Source organism: Vigna radiata, chromosome 2, assembly GCF_000741045.1.
Source record: "Vigna radiata var. radiata cultivar VC1973A chromosome 2, Vradiata_ver6, whole genome shotgun sequence".
Lineage (NCBI taxonomy): Eukaryota > Viridiplantae > Streptophyta > Magnoliopsida > Fabales > Fabaceae > Vigna > Vigna radiata.
Window position 1 is genome coordinate 2,029,776 of NC_028352.1, and position 17,718 is coordinate 2,047,493.

The 17,718-nt window shown below is 32.9% G+C and overlaps 4 protein-coding genes across 5 annotated transcripts; 3 read left to right on the plus strand and 1 right to left on the minus strand.

Moving 5' to 3' along the window:
- Positions 1-743: 743 nt before the first annotated feature.
- Positions 744-1,618, plus strand: LOC106756045 (peptidyl-prolyl cis-trans isomerase 1). The gene has a single exon (XM_014638282.2). It carries the CDS (start codon positions 821-823, stop codon positions 1,337-1,339), a length of 519 nt encoding a protein of 172 aa, XP_014493768.1. The 5' UTR covers positions 744-820; the 3' UTR covers positions 1,340-1,618.
- Positions 1,619-3,868: 2,250 nt separating this feature from the next.
- Positions 3,869-7,179, plus strand: LOC106755084 (peptidyl-tRNA hydrolase 2, mitochondrial). Its single transcript, XM_014637185.2, has 7 exons — positions 3,869-4,185; positions 4,277-4,335; positions 4,546-4,605; positions 4,691-4,760; positions 5,603-5,672; positions 6,512-6,538; positions 6,829-7,179. The coding sequence occupies exons 1-7, from the start codon at positions 3,955-3,957 to the stop codon at positions 6,876-6,878; spliced, it is 567 nt and encodes a 188-aa protein (XP_014492671.1). The 5' UTR covers positions 3,869-3,954; the 3' UTR covers positions 6,879-7,179.
- Positions 7,180-7,628: 449 nt separating this feature from the next.
- LOC106756598 (putative pentatricopeptide repeat-containing protein At5g59900) lies at positions 7,629-11,880 on the minus strand. Of its 2 annotated transcripts, XM_022777629.1 has the most exons (3): positions 8,694-11,880; positions 8,470-8,592; positions 7,629-8,045 (listed from the first exon to the last, which is right to left on the minus strand). In XM_022777629.1, exon 1 carries the CDS (start codon positions 11,623-11,625, stop codon positions 8,923-8,925), a length of 2,703 nt encoding a protein of 900 aa, XP_022633350.1. In that variant the 5' UTR covers positions 11,626-11,880; the 3' UTR covers positions 7,629-8,045; positions 8,470-8,592; positions 8,694-8,922. The 2 variants fall into 2 exon arrangements, with proteins under 2 accessions (XP_022633350.1, XP_014494570.1); XM_014639084.2 differs by lacking the exon at positions 8,470-8,592.
- A 2,477-nt stretch (positions 11,881-14,357) lies between these two features.
- LOC106756151 (ribosomal RNA small subunit methyltransferase nep-1) lies at positions 14,358-17,000 on the plus strand. The gene is made up of 7 exons (XM_014638444.2): positions 14,358-14,720; positions 14,818-14,910; positions 15,053-15,197; positions 15,295-15,405; positions 15,560-15,642; positions 15,723-15,780; positions 16,654-17,000. The coding sequence occupies exons 1-7, from the start codon at positions 14,454-14,456 to the stop codon at positions 16,731-16,733; spliced, it is 837 nt and encodes a 278-aa protein (XP_014493930.1). The 5' UTR covers positions 14,358-14,453; the 3' UTR covers positions 16,734-17,000.
- Positions 17,001-17,718: the final 718 nt, after the last annotated feature.

Sequence of the window (17,718 nt, forward strand, 5' to 3'; positions counted from 1 at the left end):
TTGTCCACATTCATTACACTATCTTTTTTCACATCAACTAATTCTCACGCTATCTCCACCAAATAAAATAATATAAATTCTCACGCAAGAGATATACATTTTATCACCACCTTTTTTTTTCTTTTCCTATTAAAATAAACAAATTAAATATTTTTCATTTAATACATAAATTAAAATTACTATTCAAATAAGTATTATACCATAACTTTGAATAGTAATTATAATTTCAATTTGTTAGAAAAATGTATTTAAAAGAAATATAATTAAGATAGGGAGAATATCTCCTTATCTCGTACTATCGTAAATGACGGAGCTTGATAATAAAAATTAAATTTTTAGATATTAGCTTAAATTAATAGGGTATTTTTTCATAAAATATTTATAAGTGTCAATGTTTTAACATTTTTTAAAATAGACTGGTGAAGGTTGACGACATGTATTAATTAATTATTAAATTTTAATTTTAAAAATATTATTTGATTTAGGTTAAATTTTAGTAAGAAGAAAATAATTGGACGTGATTTTTTCGTAGAGTGGAAAAAGCTTGGAAAGTCCACACCCATCAAACTCATTGGCATAATCACAAGAGCATATCCGTGACATCGGATCCGCTTCACTAACCCTAGTCAACTCCAAACTCAACCATGGTTAATCCACTTCTCTAACACGCGGCCACGTGTCCCATCAAACGGTCACTTCCGGAGCCATTCGCCAGCACGCGCCATTATAAATACTCTCTCTCGTCAATCTCAACGTCAACCAAAACCCTAATCCCTCTTCTGCTTACTCGTTGTGACCTTCATTTCCCGTCTCTGCAACTATGCCGAACCCTAAGGTCTTCTTCGACATGACCATCGGCGGCCAACCCGCCGGCAAGATCGTGTTTGAGCTCTTTGCCGACACCACTCCCCGCACCGCCGAGAACTTCCGCGCTCTCTGCACCGGTGAGAAGGGAGTCGGTAGGAGCGGCAAGCCGCTCCACTACAAGGGCTCGATCTTCCACCGTGTGATCCCGAACTTCATGTGCCAAGGAGGCGACTTCACCGCCGGAAACGGCACAGGCGGCGAGTCGATCTACGGCGCCAAGTTCGCCGACGAGAACTTCGTGAAGAAGCACACCGGTCCTGGCATTCTCTCCATGGCGAACGCCGGTCCTGGAACCAACGGATCTCAGTTCTTCATCTGCACAACGAAGACGGAGTGGCTCGACGGCAAGCACGTGGTGTTCGGACAGGTCGTTGAGGGACTGAACGTGGTGAAGGAGATCGAGAAGGTCGGATCCAGCTCCGGCAAGACCTCGAGGCCGGTCGCCATCGCTGACTGTGGTCAACTCTCCTAGATGGACGGCGTTGACCCGAGGCGGTTGTGTCTATGCTGGTGGCTCTGAATCTGTGTCGTTTTTTCACTGTCGATTTTTCCTTTTTTTTTTCTCCTGTCTAATAGAGGGATTGTGGCGTTACAGATCATCTCGAACCCTTCCCTTTGAATCCTTTCCTTTGTTTCTAATATCAGTATGTGGTCATAGAGTGATTCGAGTGTGTCATGAGAAACATAAAAATGATGAGCTACCTTCAATAAAAACTTAGGACCCTTGTTATTCGCCTAATTTTATCCTTCATTTTCTCTTTCGATCTGCTTTTCCTTGTTTCTAATAATGAATACTGTTAACCACTGTTCATCATGCGCTTGATGAACCGCGATCTGTGTTGCATCATCATCATTATTGTACTTTTATGTAGATATTTTATTTGTTTCTGAAGAAAACTTAGGCGTTTGGATGTTTATGAAGGTTTTTGGTACTTTGCCATAACTTTATTCAGCACAGTTTTGACGTAAGGATTGAGAAAATCGATGTGAAATAACACGTGCTAGTGTCTGGCTCAGTAGTCGTGTCCAGATTATGTGAACGTAGATTACGGACAAGCCAAAATATCTGCTACAGAGGATAATGCTCTGCATTATCTTCAATAATAATTATTAGTTAATCATAAAAATTAAATTGAAAACAGAGGATGATGGGGATGTGGTGCCCCGCCACCGCAGATCCTTGCACGATCTTTTTTAAATTGTTTTTATTTTCCTGGTATCCTTGTTAGGGTTTAAGATTGGATTTGAAACATGTTACTACTGATTGGAAGAGATAACGAATATATCGAAAAATAGATGCATTATAAGATGCTTGGTTATTTGTAGGTGGTTCCAATGTTGTGACATTGGAAGGGATGGGGTAACTTACTTTAACCTCTTTAACGCACACGTTTCACTGTTCTTTGTTTCCGTTTAGTGTTAGTGTCTGTTGCAGCAAATTCAAGAAAAGCAAATTGCTTTACAGAAAGAGAACTTCCTTTTTCTGAATTTTATTTTAACTTATACATCAAAGTTTAATTAAGAGTTGTTTCGGTAAATAATTATATTAAATATGAAATTATTAATTAAATTTCAACGTTTATTAATATTAAATATTATAAGTTAATCAAGTTAACGTATTTTAGTACGTTATCACTCAAGAACAATATTTGATAATAATAAAAAATTACTACTATATATATATATATAATTTAATATTAATTGTTTTTGTAAATATTTCAAAATTAGAAATAAATTCTAATTAAAAAACTAGTGTAAAAAAACTATTTAATGCAGTCAACAGAAGGTTACATTAGTTAATAAAGGTAGAATTGACTAAAGCAATGGGTTTGTTTGGAATTACATTCACAATAAGTTATTGCTCACGCATATTTAGGTTTTTTTTTTTATGGTAGATAAATAAGAAAATGAAAAAGCCGAAGTGAAAAAATATTGATAATTTGGTAAAAATATGAATAGGATTCAAAACAACACAGTTGTGTAAACTAATAAAGAAATTATTTGTTTATAAAATTATGTTACAATTTAATTTAATTTTTTTATCTCATAGTTTATGCTAGCACGTTGTTTCGGTGGGTTTTTTTGCGTCCAAATTGTTATATAATAATAAAAATAAAATTAATTTTTAAATAGAATAATATTTGAAATTGATTTTCGTTCTATCTCCTTTTTATTTACTTTTAAACCAAACCATATCCATTATTATTTTTATCTATTTCTCCAGTTTTTATGTTTTATTATACCTATTAATTTTACTTTATTTATCTCTTCTTTTCCAAACAAAAGATCAGTTAAAAAGCAAATCAACCAAACATGAAACACGAATTATAGAACATCACATTATTTTTAGTTGCTAAATGAAAAACAAACTTTCCAGAAAAATAATTGGAAATTTTGATTGATATAATAATAGAGTAGAATAAATTACCATTTTAGTCGTTCAGATTTCTTAATATTGTGAATTTGGTTTTCTAAATTAAGAAATGCTAAATAATTTTTTAAACAAACATTTCAATTGCATTAAAAAACTATTTTAATTATATATTAAAGCAATGGTTCATTACAGACATTAATAAAACAATTATAAAAAGAAAAATAACCTTTTTACACCCATTAATCACTTGATAACTTATTTTAGCTGTAACACAGTTATTAAAAAAATAGACTTTTATATTTATAAAAAAAATAAAAAGTAATAGAATGTAGAGATTTGTGAAATGTGAAAATATCATAACATCGTAATTCTTAAAAAAAAAATTAAAAAAAATAACCATTTAACATTTTATAATTTGAAGATATAATATGCAAACATGTCAAATTTTAAAGACAATAGGATGCTTTATTTTTTTTATTGAAAAAAACATAAAGAGACTTTTTAAATATATATATATATATATATATATATATATATATATATATATATATATATATATATTTGGCTCATCTTCTGACTTTAGAAGAAGAAAAAATATAAAGAAAAACTATACTTGGTAATCAGAAATTGGCCATTTACCAATTTGTCCAAAAAAAGTCTAAGATTGGGTGATATTGTTTGCTTCCTCAGAAACCCTAAAAGTTGAATCATAGATGGAACTGACATGGTTGAGTGCCATTCTGGTGGGAGCTGGTTATCTTGCTCTGGGTTACTTCATTGGTTCTCAGTATCCTCCTCATTTCATCTTCTCACGTAAATTATTGACCAAACACAACGATGCTACACTTTTCAAGGATACCAACAATAAGAGAAACAGTAAGTCCAAACTCAAAGACCCCCTTCAGATTGAACAACTAGCTGACATTCTCGATGATTTTAAGATGGTACACAAAAATCCCTTCTTTTTTTTCTTTTCTCAAAACCCATCTACTCAATCGTAATTGGCTGCCTCAAAAATCGTTCCTTTTTCTGCAGATTCTCGTTGTCAGAAATGATCTTAAAATGGGTAAAGGGAAGATTGCTGCTCAGTGCAGGTATGTAGTTTTTCAAAGTGTTAATTTTGAATGTGCTGAGAGTTTGAGACTTCTATCAATCTGGTTGTGTAGTTTGTGTACTGATTTATATCTCTCTCTTTTTCATTTATTTTTATCTTCTCTTCATTTCTATCGACTTTTATGTTATTAATATTCGATATAAAAAACCTGATAAATGGTACGAACTCACTACTTTCTGTTTTTTGGCAGTCATGCGACGTTAGGTCTCTATAAAAAGCTCCTTAATCGAGCACCAAAGGCGTTGAATAGGTACCAGAGTAACTTTGATTACGCTTGAAGGTTACTCTGCATTGTATAATTTCATTCTGAAGTTTTCGTCAATATTAATGTACAGGTGGGAGATGTCTGCACAGCCAAAGGTTGTTGTCAAAATTGAAAGTGAAGAAGATATGCTTGCTATGCAGGTGAGTATTGTTTAGGGAAATTTTCTGCATTAGCTACGTTTTCATGTGATCTATTTATAAATTGCATGGGTACTTGGCTGCTATAATGCATCTAGAAAAATGTTAGCGGCACACTTTTTTATTCACTTGATACTATCGACTGAAATTTATTGAAAATCACAATTTTTGGGTGTCTTATTTTCTTTGAGTCTATCGATTTTGTAGTTTCTATTGAGTTTTAACCAATAATAAAGTGTGTTTAAAGGATGCCTTAGAAAGAGTGTGTTGTTAGCATTCAAATATACATTAATCAGTTATTTGATCACAATGAATTTTGATTGGAAACCAGTTAACTTTAATTCAATAAGAAAGATGTAAAGTTTCCTATCTTTTGCTTTATCTTGTAAAAATTAGGTTGCAAGTTTAGGTTCTAGGATTTGACCCTGTTAAAGGGGTGCACATTAGAGGATAAATGTGGAGAGATAGCTGTTAATGGAAAAGTCAATAGCTAAGATTGTAACAGTAAACGAACCATTAAATGATGAAGATATCAATAGTTGATTTTCACTCAATAGTAAGTCCACACTTTTTCCCATGAAGTGAACTACATGTAGTTTGGCCATTACATGAGAAACTATGCAAAGCAAGGTCAGCAACTAGTAGTAAAATAGAAAATTCACACTTTCTTTGACACTTCAACTAGTGAAGAGAATAAAGAAAACTCAGTTTTTAACTTATTGGAAGTGCCTAAAGTATTTTTTGCTACATTTTTTTCCTTACCATTTATCTTGATTCTTTTTATGCATGGCTCCGTCTATCTAAAGCTGGTTTTGTTTTTCCCAAAATATTGCTTAATGAGTTAGGAAAGGGCTAAATCTCTGAAGTTACCCACCCATATCACAATTGATGCTGGGAGAACACAGATTGCACCAAGTGAGTATTTGAAAATTCCTCTAAGTAGTTTCTTATAGATTATCAAGCAGCTTTTATCAAGTATCAACTAGTTGTCAAGTTATATGAAATTTTGTGAATGAGAAATTTCATTTCTTAAAAAGTTATTAAAAAGACGATACTTACTCTTGCATTAAGGGAATCTTCTCTTTCTCTCACACACTTTTTTGCATTAGATCTTGGTTAAATTGTGTATTATGTTACTGTATCTATGGAAGTCGTCTATAAGCTTTGATGCTCGCATTTTCTCCATGTATATGTGTTGGAGATGTATCTGATATGGAAACTCTTAGATTTAGATTTTTGGAATTTCAACTATATATTTATTATCTGTTATAATGTCATTATGTGTATACATGTATGTTGCACATATTGTATCATATATATTTGAAGAGTAGTTGTGTTGTGTTGGACTTGTATTTTATCCAATACTTGGTCTGTGTCTATGCATCGTAGGAAGCTATGGACAGTTAGAATTGCAACTATAGTGAGTTTCACAGCATTCCACTGGAATGAAATGTTCATCCCATGGTCGTTTTTTAATATTGAACTTTAATTCATGCTCGAAAATGTTGATTCATGCACACATTCTGAATAGTAGAGTTGCTAAATTGGTTCTTCGGACTGTATATAATTTGTCTATCTCGTGTGATAAAAGCTTGTTTGATTTCTATGTTCAATAGTAAAGTTAGATAAATGACTGGCTTTACTTTGGTTATTCTATACGTATTCTGCCTGTTTTATCTGTATAATATGCTTTTCTGTATATATTTAATACGTTTGGCAGTTAATTTACATTTTTTTTTTCCTTTTTGTTCTAGATTCCAGAACAGTAATGGCAATTCTTGGTAATACTCTCCTCTACTGAATGAAATCTTTTGGTTTTGCAAATTCTTGTTCTTTTAATTACAAAATAGTATTCATTTATTTTTTTGTCTGCTTTCAAATATTTGTATATGAAATAGTAAAAGGAAACAATAAAAAACTGTTTTATTATTTTCTATACAAATCTTTGAAACCGGAAAATAAAATGAAAATTTGTTGACGTTTAACTGTGAGTGAAAACTGATTCTTACCATATAGATTTTCATTTTATAGAAGTAGAAGTAGTTTGATGTAAGGTGATATTGATGTGCAGGACCCGTTGAGGTAGTAGATGAGGTAACAGGTGGACTTAAACTACTATAGTCTTCTGTCGGATCAACATGGTGCTGTTGATCATGAACCGCGAGTGTTCACGAAGGATAGCAGCTCGAATTAATTATGGACTGCATGAAGATTTGCTGTGTTCTTTGCCTACAAAATGATTTACGATTAATCTTTAGTTGACAGTGATGATGATGATAACGATAACGATAATGATGAAATTTTTGTTTGAAAATCTTTGCCTATAAAAACTGTGGAACTGCGTTTAGTTTGTATGAGATATTATTTATATGAGGGTGATTCTAGGCTGGGTTTCCAAAATGTCATTCATGGTGGTTCCATATTTTTTGGATGGTGGTTCTTGATTGGTTTCATTGATTGGATTTCACTGCATAGAATAATTTCTATAGAAGTCTAGTCTTACAACAAAACCCTTGCAATCCAAACATTCAACCGTGATTAGTCAAAATATATAAACAATTTAAATACTAATAAAATATGTTTGATATATTAAAAATGTTTAAAATAATTAAATTAAAAAACCTATATTTATGTACTTTTAAAAATTTTAAAATCAAAATATATCAAAATTTTATAGATGAATTACAATTTCTCATAAAATTTAAAAAATAAAAACGTATTTAACTTTTAATTATATTACATTTTCTCTGTATAGTTTCTGTTACTTTTTTATTTTTGCAAATATTTATGTTTTCTTAATCTTTTATAGCTCAAAAATGATGAACCATGTAATCCATGCCAACCATTGAACCAGGTTACAACAAGCTTATTTATGGGGTTTTTATTCTCGAATCTCACAAATTTCATGGATAACCTCCTATTCATTCCAATGAGTTTATTAGAAATGTAAAAAATACAATTGAATAAAAGATGATAAAAGAATTAACGGATGCTAAAGGAGACCTTATTCTTGTAAAAGGTTAGAACAGGCTTTAAATACGCTCCTACTTTTCAATGGATGCTAAAACAGATTTTCATGGGATTGGAAGTTGAACCCTGGTGACTAAACAAATAGTATCATGTTAGTGGTGGTGGTTAGCAGAAATCATATATTTAAATCTTCACCACGCCAATTGCTTGATGCCGGCTTCAAGAAGATATCAAATTGAATGAATTAATGAATGACTTGTCTACAACCAGACTGGAGAGATGATCAATCATAACGTAGCTGGCCCAAGCATCACTTAACTGCAATTTCAAAATAAAAAATGGTTATTGACTACATAAAATAAAATGATGTATTAATATTTAACATTGTGTGAAAAATGAGTTCGGTTATAGAAGCTTCATCTTTTGGACTTTTGTTCACTGGTAAAAAGTTGCTTTTATTTTTAAGCATTTGTGTACACAAAGTGTCTTTTTTTCCTCTCAGAGTCATAGAGAACTCCAAAAGAAGTTCTGTCAAACACTAACTACTGTTCATGCAGCTGTACAAATTTTGCAGTTTTCATGTTCAATGCTAACCAAAATTTGTATCAATTGCTTCATAAGCAGTCTATACTTTAGCAGCACTTTATGTAATCACCAATCATGACAACAAACGTAACTGATTAGCATTAGAGTATTATAGCATCTTGAAGATGCAAGTAAATTGAAAATAGCAGTGACCTACACGAAACATTTCCTACATACAAAATAGGCCTTGCAACTAGTTTGAATCTTTTAAACAGTTATTCCCTACACTTCTCCTTTTGGTAATGCTCTCATTCACGTTTGGAAGGTTCCACTTTGTCCTCTACAGAGAAAATAGTACATAATATATATATGATATTTGGTAAATTTTCATTAATACTAATATAAAACATTTGTTTAACTTTGCAAATATTAAACTTTCACCTGGCTCTTCTGCTTTGGATACGACACCACATCACTGAGATTGCTTATCACTTCAAAGTTTTCAGGCTTTAGAAAACACTTGTTTCAGGCACCAACCTCGTTTCCAGATAACTCAACCTCAGCAGATTCTACATATTTTGCCTTGTTTCACCCTTCTCTGAGCTCGCCATTACTGCAACAACCAGAATACGGGTTTCAAACCTTTGTTATGTGCGTGTTATACCACAACTTAGCTGGGGCTCTTATATTCACCCTTCTGCAATTCTCGTAAACTTTGTCTTGGCTTCATCCCTCTCTTCAACATATCATCATGCAATTCAAATGCCTTGTCAAGCTCTCCATTAACACAACAGCCATATATTAACAAGTTGTATGCAACCAAATCTGGTTTGAGACCTTTCTTTAACATGGTATCCCATAATTTAACAGCTGCCCCTACATTGCCATTTCTGCAATACTCATAAATTAATGTTGAATAGGTAACACAGTCAGGGAAAATACCATTTCCAGTCATTTCGGAAAGAACTTCAGTGGCTTCATGAAATCTACCCAGTCTGCAGAAGCCCCGGATAATAATGTTATATGTTACAGTGTTAGCTAAAAGCCCTCTAAGCATTGCATGGTGAAGGCCTATAGCTTCTTTCATATATCCTTCCTTCGTAAGATTGTCAAGAAAACAGCCATACGTGATTGAATTGGGAGGGACATTTGCAGCCAGCATCTTTTTAAAAAGAATACCTGCTCTGTCCATTTCTCCTGCTTTGCATAAACCATTCATCAAAGCAGTATAAGTCACGACATTAGGAAAGCATTCCTCAGTAACCATCAAATCCCAGCATTCAAAAGCTTTCTTCAGAGATCCTTCTTTGCTGTATGCATCTATCATACTTGTATATATTACATTATCAGGTCTCAATCCTTGATCATGCATATTTTTTAAGAGATCAAAAAACGTTTTCCTGTCTGGCTGCTTTAGAGCACCGTCAATAAGAACAGCATGGCAAACCAGATCCATGTTGATTCCTCTTTGAATCATTTCACAAGAAGCACTCAGTGCCTCCATCAATCTTCCTTCCTGGCAATAACCATGTAGAAGTGCACTATAACACATCTCATTTAACTTTACTTGCTGCTTGTGGAGAACATCAATAAAATCTCTAGCTTCAGAAACCCTACCAGTTGAGCAAAGGCCACTGATAAGAGGTCTATAGGTATATGTGTCAGGAACAAGGCCCTTTTGAAGCATTTCTTCAAACAATTCAAAGGCTTTATCAATGTTGTTATCCCTACAATACCCTTCAATCAACACATTATATGTCACCTCAGTTGGCTTGATTTTCCTTTCAACCAAATCATAAAAAAGTTTGGATGCTTCAGCCATCTTATTTGTGCTGCAAAGCCCAGAAATAAGTGCTGTGAGAGTATAAATGTTTGGAGTAATTCCTTTCTCGATCATCTCATTATATAACTCAAATGCTTTTAGTAGTTGTAGGTTTTTGCAATAACCACTAATCAATGACGTAAAAGTTGTAGCAGTTGGCTCCACCCCTTTATTGATCATCTCAGTAAACAGAGACTGGGCTGCACTCAAATCCCCAAACTTGCATTGGCCATTTATCAAAGAGTTGTAGGCATATATAGTTTCTCGTATACCATCTTTTATCATTCTATCAAAATAAGATCTTGCAACATCCAACCTCCCCTTTCTGCAGAAGGAATCAATAAGAATGGAATAAGTGATACCATTGGGATGCAAGTTCATCAAACTCATATTATTATAAAGCAATTCTGCCTTATCGAAATCTCCACCTTTGCACAAAGAATTGATCAATGCATTATAAACAAACAAATTCGGCACAAAACCAGACCTCCCTACCTTAACTACCAACTCATAAGCATCCTCAATCTTTCCCTGCTTTCTCAATCCATCTACTAGACCCGAAACAGCAGCTTCGGATGGAGCAAGCCCCAACTGAACCATATCATCCATAAGCTGAATTCCAGCCTCAAATCGTTGCACCCTACAAAAACCAAGCACTAGTGTACAGTATGTAACAACATCAGCTTTCAAACCCTTCGCCTTCAACGATCTTTTAACCTCAACAGCTTCCCCAACTCTATCACCCTTGCACAGCCCATGAATCAAGACATTGTAAGTTACAATACTCAAATCAAACCCATTAGATTCCATCCACAGAATCTTCTCCTTAGCTCTAAAAAAATCTTTCAATTCACAGAGACCCCGAATCACAGCGGAACAAGTATAAGGATCAGGTCGAACACCCGCATTCACAGACTCATCAAACAATTCGCAGACCGTTATAAATTTTCTAACTCTCAAAAGCCCGTTCAAGAGGGAACTCAAGGTTCTAACCTCAGGCAACAAAGCATTGGCAAGCATGAGTTTCACCACGACAATGGCATCAAAAACTCGTGAACTTAGCACGTAACTCTGAACCAGCAAATCGAAACCATAAGTGGACGAAAGCTTACATAGCTTGTAAGAGTGTAGAAAGTGTTGAAAAACGTAGTTGGGGTGGGACCCACGAAGGAGAAGGGTTTGCAAGAGGGAATTAGCGGGCCAGAAGAGTCTGGAGTGAACAAGTGCGTGGACCAAGATGGCGAAGGAGGCTGTGGAGTGGTTCATGTTTTTGTGCAGACCCATAAAGTTGAAGAACCTCAAAGCTAACCTGCAATCGTCCAAGGTGTTGATCAAGACTTGTTCCACATGATGGGGCCTCAATGCCGATGAAATTGAAGCATCGTTCAGAGCCACCTTCCAACTCTGCTTTCCTCGAACGATGTCGCAAAGGAGTGACACAAAACGACCATCGTTTTCGTCGTCTAATTTGGACGTGGAAAAGAGTCTGTGGAGACAAGGGGTGGTGGTGGCTGCGACGGGGTGCGCCGCGCCAACAACTCGGAGCTTCATTCGCCACCGCCACCGCCACCGTACCCACAAGCACCAGATTTGTTACAACTCAATCTAAAGAAAAACTGCTTAATTTTTTCGAATTTGGACACGAAGATAGTATGTGTACAAAATGTTTGATAAGTAAATTACAGGCGAATAATACCAAGTTTTGAAAATTTTTGGATTGTTGGAACCCTAAAAAATTGAATTATTTCAGAAAATTTGGACTGAAATTTATTTTGGATTCAACTCGCCCCGCTTCCGTTGATGCAATTATTCAACAGCAGTGAGAAGCTTTACTACACCTCTATTATTATACATGCTTCCTAAACAATTAAATATATCATTATTTTATTTAAAATATTATTTATATTTATTATTATTATTATTATTATTAATATCTGAATATAGTATTTTATTGTTAAAAACAGATCTCGTGATTATTTAAAAAAAAAAATGTTTTTGTCCCATTTTAGTTTTCGTACTTTTCAAAATTTTAATTCATTTTCATTTATTTTTTTTATGAGACGCAATCCTCTGTAACCAATCACGTTAGTCTTTTTCTAAGGTGGTTAATAGTATATTTCATAATTTTATATAGAAGTTCGTTGAGTGAATGTCGATTGTTCATTAGAAACACTTTGGCCTCAAGGTTGAAAGTATTGGTGTTCAAATCAACCTTAGTAATTTGAAAACATTGGTCAACATGATTGCTCTATTTGCCATGGTTTGGTTTTATCTGGAGTGAGGTGGGCGGTTCTATCTATGTTACGTGAACTAACATGTTGGTGCCTATCAAACGTGAACTAACATGTTGGTGCCTATCAAACTGATAAGAGGCACATATGATGCCACTTTCAAACTTAGGGCATAATAGGTCTTGCCTCTTTTAATCTACCTTAACAATGATAATAGTCAAATTATCACAGTATGAGAACTTCATTGCCATTTGTTGATCAGACACAACGACTTCGAGCTTGTTTAACATTCTTTGTCTAATTAGGATGTTGTAAGATGTGTCTACCTCCATTACGAGGTATCATACCTTTATGGTGCAGTGGGCCTCTGATGTCCCAAAGGTCATCAACAAACCAACTTATCATTTGGTGTGGATCTGTTCTCCAACTTTTTTAAGGCATTCCAGAATAGGGCATCAATTGAGCTGCCCTGATTAATTATAATCTCATGCACTCACTAATCGGTGATGATTGTTATGGCAACAACCAGGTCATCTTGATATCAATTATTTATACACGAGTCTTGTTAGAAAAAGGTTATAGGAAGAAAGCATCGTAGTGGGAACTGGCTCACTGAGTTGATACTCCTCTAGTATCTCTGTTGCATTACCCGAGAGCTTTCCCTTCAGTGATGGTGTGAGTGCTTTCCTTTTTTTGAGTCGGGTTAGGTTGAGTATAGACTATCTAGCTCCAAATTACTAATTTTGTGGAAGAGGTAGTGGATTGTTGGGCTTGGTCATGCTCAAAACTCAATATCTGAAAAACTATTTTGGACTGAAACAACTATCCTTGTCCTTGCCATGTGAAGTTGCCACATTCTCTACCTTAACTTAGTCATCCTCAATTGTCGCTTCCCTTTGAATGAACTTGGCTAAGGTGCCAAAATGGATAAATTATTGGATGAGATCCACCAAAAGAGTGAGACTAGTGCAAAGTTTTAACGGAGTCCTGTGATGGGGCACCAAATGTTTTTATCGGTATCTTGAAGATGGACCTTCCGACAAATGATACAATTCGAGTGAATTAAATAATCTTGATGTGCACTCTTGAAGATTGGAATGTAAGAGGAGATCCATCCAAAAAAAAAACTAACTGACTTTGACCTTAAGTCAGTAATAGAATTTAATCTTTTGAATAAAAGATAATAAATATGAAGAAGCGTGTATTTTTCTAATAAAATACTATGTATGTTTATATAAGTAATATGATTTGATAAAATTGGTAATGTTAAGTAATATTAATAAATATAATAACTTATCTATATATAATAATTAGCTAAAGAGTCATAATTCAATACCTTACTTGATTTATCAAATAATTTATAAAAATAAGATATTAAAAAAATATTACATTATAATCATACCATTGAAACTTAATCACATATATTATTAATATATAAATATTTACATCAACAAATATATATTTTATAACCATGTTAACAAAATATATTAAGTTTTTTTGCACCGTAACATATCTGTTAATTACACAAACTAATTTCTTACAATTGATTTATAATAAAATTACTTATAAAATAAATAAAAGTATTTGCAATAAAATCAAAATAATATGTTTTTTATAATTATAATTTTATTATTTTTTGTTATAAAAGAATACACATTCGCATGATATAATACAATATCTATTGTAAAATATAATATCTTATGATATATTATAGATTGATTTTACAATACACTATAATATTATACATGATATTTGCTATAAAAACAAATATTTAATATTATAAGATGATTATATATATTTTTGAGTAAATGAACATTTGCACACATATATATATATATATATATATATATATATTTTAAATTAATAAGTTATAGTATTTTTATAAGTGGAGAGTAATGTGTTACCAATTTATATTTTTATTTTAAATAAATGAAATAGTATCAGTGTAAAGGACATAAAGTGTAATATATAAAAAATTATAATCATATCATTATATATCCAAGGGCTAGGTTTTCATCAAACCTTCACTACACCAAGGTTTTGGGTGTACCATATTATAAGCTCAGCTAAAAAGGTTTCCACAAAAAGCAGAACCCTAGGAAGTGTAATCAGTGTTTCGAGAGTTAGAGTTTGTTTGAGGCTGAGACAATGACACGACCTTTTGGTGTGAAGGGGAAGAAGCGCAAGCACTCCCAATCCAAACAGGACTCAGAAGAAGAAGAACACCAGCAGCCGCCACCAAAGAAAACTGTCGCGGAAGAAAGCAAAGAATCACCACCACGAGCAGAACCTGCACCAACAGAAGAGGATGAATTGAGCGGTATACCAATTGCGCCCAGTGAGAAAGAAAGTACCAAATCCAATGTCATCTTCATTCTTGAAAAAGCTTCTCTTGAAGTCGCCAAAGTCGGCAAGGTTCTGCTTCTTACTCTTCTATTTCTCACTCTCCTTTCTTTTTACTTTCAACTTTCATTCAATTCTCTGTCTTTCCTTTGTTTTTGTGGCGCTGCAGACATATCAGTTGTTGAATTCCGATGACCATGCCAATTTCCTTCGCAAACACAACAAGAATCCCGGAGATTACAGGCCGGACATTACTCATCAAGTAAAGTTTCTTCCACATGCATTTTCGTCTTCATCATTCTTTTAGTATGAGTTTTGCTTTCGAAGTTACATGTTTAAGGTTATGCAGTTAAAACTATTCATTTTTTTTTTTAATTGTATATCAAATGGTGTTTTGTTTTCAGTCTCTTCTATCTATTCTGGATAGTCCACTGAATAAAGCTGGAAGATTGCGAAATGTTTATATAAGAACGGAGAAAGGTGTTCTTATTGAGGTTAAGCCCTTTGTTCGAATTCCTAGAACATTCAAACGTTTTGCCGGTGTTATGTGTAAGTCTTTGCTATTGTATTTCCTAGGCCTCACTTTTTGGGAGGAAAAAGTAATGAGCTTTCATCATGTTGCTTCTAAGCTTTTACTACCCTGCAGTGGAACTGCTTCAAAAGCTCAGCATATCTGCTGTTGGCAAGCGTGAAAAACTCCTCCGAACAATAAAAAATCCTGTCACACAGTATTTGCCTGTCAACTCACGAAAAATAGGTGTGTTTTGTTCTTGATTGTTGCTTGTGTTTACTTGTTCTGCTGGAAGATTCCAACTCTTTAATGTTAAAATCTGTGTTTTAACTTTTCTTTTTTGATAAATTCTTTTATCAATATAATTCATAGTTAAAGTGATGTCTCTGTTGAATTTCAGGTCTATCATATAGTTCAGACAAGCTTGTAGATATGGATGACTATGTATCAAAGATTTCCAGCGATATGGATCTTGTTTTTGTGGTACTTTCACCAGTTCAACTTTCAATTTCTTTGTTTATTTTTTCTGTCCATGCTTAGCAGTTAATATATTCTAATTTCAGGTAGGAGCAATGGCCCATGGGAAGATTGAGACAGATTATACAGAAGATTACATAGCAAGTAAGATTGTCCACACATATTTTTATATCTACTATCTTCACAGTAATTATTTAGATATTCCTGTGGTGACACTTGCGTTTGGCTTCATTGGTTTTCTTTTATTGTGTCTTTGTTTGATAAGTGTTTGCTAATGGTCGGCTCCCTTTGTGTTTAAATTTTGTATGTGTTTTTGGGACATGATATATTTTTATTTTTAATTTTGTTGATATTTGTCAGTTCAAAATTCTAAACAAGGAATGAAGAGTTTCATGAAATTTTGTTAAAGTATAAATTGGTCAGGCCACATGATCTCCATAATGAGTAAAAAGTGAACTATTTTATGCAAAACACTTTAACTACTAAATGCAGGTTTGTGAACAAAATCTCACTGTTGGACCATACTAGCTTAGCTTTGATAATACCGGCAAACAGAAATATATGGATCTGCTCAGCCTGTTAGTGCAGTTATCCCACTTTGGTTCTTTTGTTGCATTTTATGCAGAATACTCAGTGTATTTGGTTACCTGTATTCACGGTTTCATACTTAGGAACTGGTGAAATTCAGTTTGCATTGTTGGAAACAAATATCCAAATATGCTATAAATGACCAGTCTGTTTAAAATAGGGTGTTTTCTTTGAGGCCAACTTACTGTCTTTTGCATTAACAGATCTCATGCTTAAATTGAACTGAATTTGAATGGTAGAAGTTGTTGTTAAGCCAAGTAGAAGCCTCCTGGCCGAGACACCCTACTGATTATTTTCATTTTTTGTTACAATTTGTGGTCAAAACTTGTAGTTTATAATAAATATGCAGAGTCCTAGCTCGCATGATTATTTAACACGTATCAGTCAGGATATTCTTATTTCTTACATCACAGTGTTTCCTGATTGCAGTTTCTGGGTACCCTCTAAGTGCTGCTTATTGTATTACAAGGATTACTGGTGCCCTTGAGAGAAAGTGGAAGATTTTGTGATTTGACACCTTCAGTTAGCCTGGGAAACGATTTACTAATTCGAGTTCCACAGCAATTTATGTAATATCAGGGTAGGGTATTGTCTTAACAGACATATAGAAAATACAATATAAGATTTTTTTTTTCCGAGGTATTTTTAGGGTCTGATTGTCCTGGACCAGATCGATGTTTCACTACTGTATTTGAATTAAATGTTTAATGTATTAATTTGGTAGAGTATGCTTTCTTAACACAGCTAGATCTCAATGTTGCTTACTTGAGCTGAGATACGTTGTTTGGGAGTCACTTTTTCCTGGTTCAAAGTTAAGAATAAAAGTTTCACATTTTATTGAAAATTAAAACCATTATTTTACTTTAATTCTTTCAGAGAATATATATAGCTGCAGTGATTTTAGGATGGGAAGAGTACTGTCTAAGAGTATTTAATTTTATTTTCTTTATTTCAAATTTGAAAAATTAGAAACACTATTAAAAAAGTTTTAGATTAAAAGTAAAACTGAACTCTGAAGAGTTTTCATGTTTGAGATTTAAGACAAATAAAAAAAGAAAGAAGGAAAAGACCGCGTCAGAAAGATGTTAGAGCAAAATACAAGAGCTAATATTTAGGAAAAATATAAAAAAAGTAATATTATTATATTTAGTAATATTATTATATTTTTTTATTTATTTTTAGTTTTATTATTATTATTATTATTATTATTATTATAATTTTCATAATAATTATTAAAATATAACATATATTTATTATTAAAAAAATGTTAAACGAAGTTTAATATATTTTTTAAAATATATTTTTTTGATTTAAATTTTAATTAATAATTAACTTGGTTTAATATTTTAATATAATATTTTTGAATTTATCAAATTTCTTAAATTAATTTTATTACAAAGTTTAGAAAATATTTAATTTATTTTAATGTAATTTAATATATGTTATTATTTTAATAATTATTATGAAAATTACTATAGTAATAATAAAACTAAA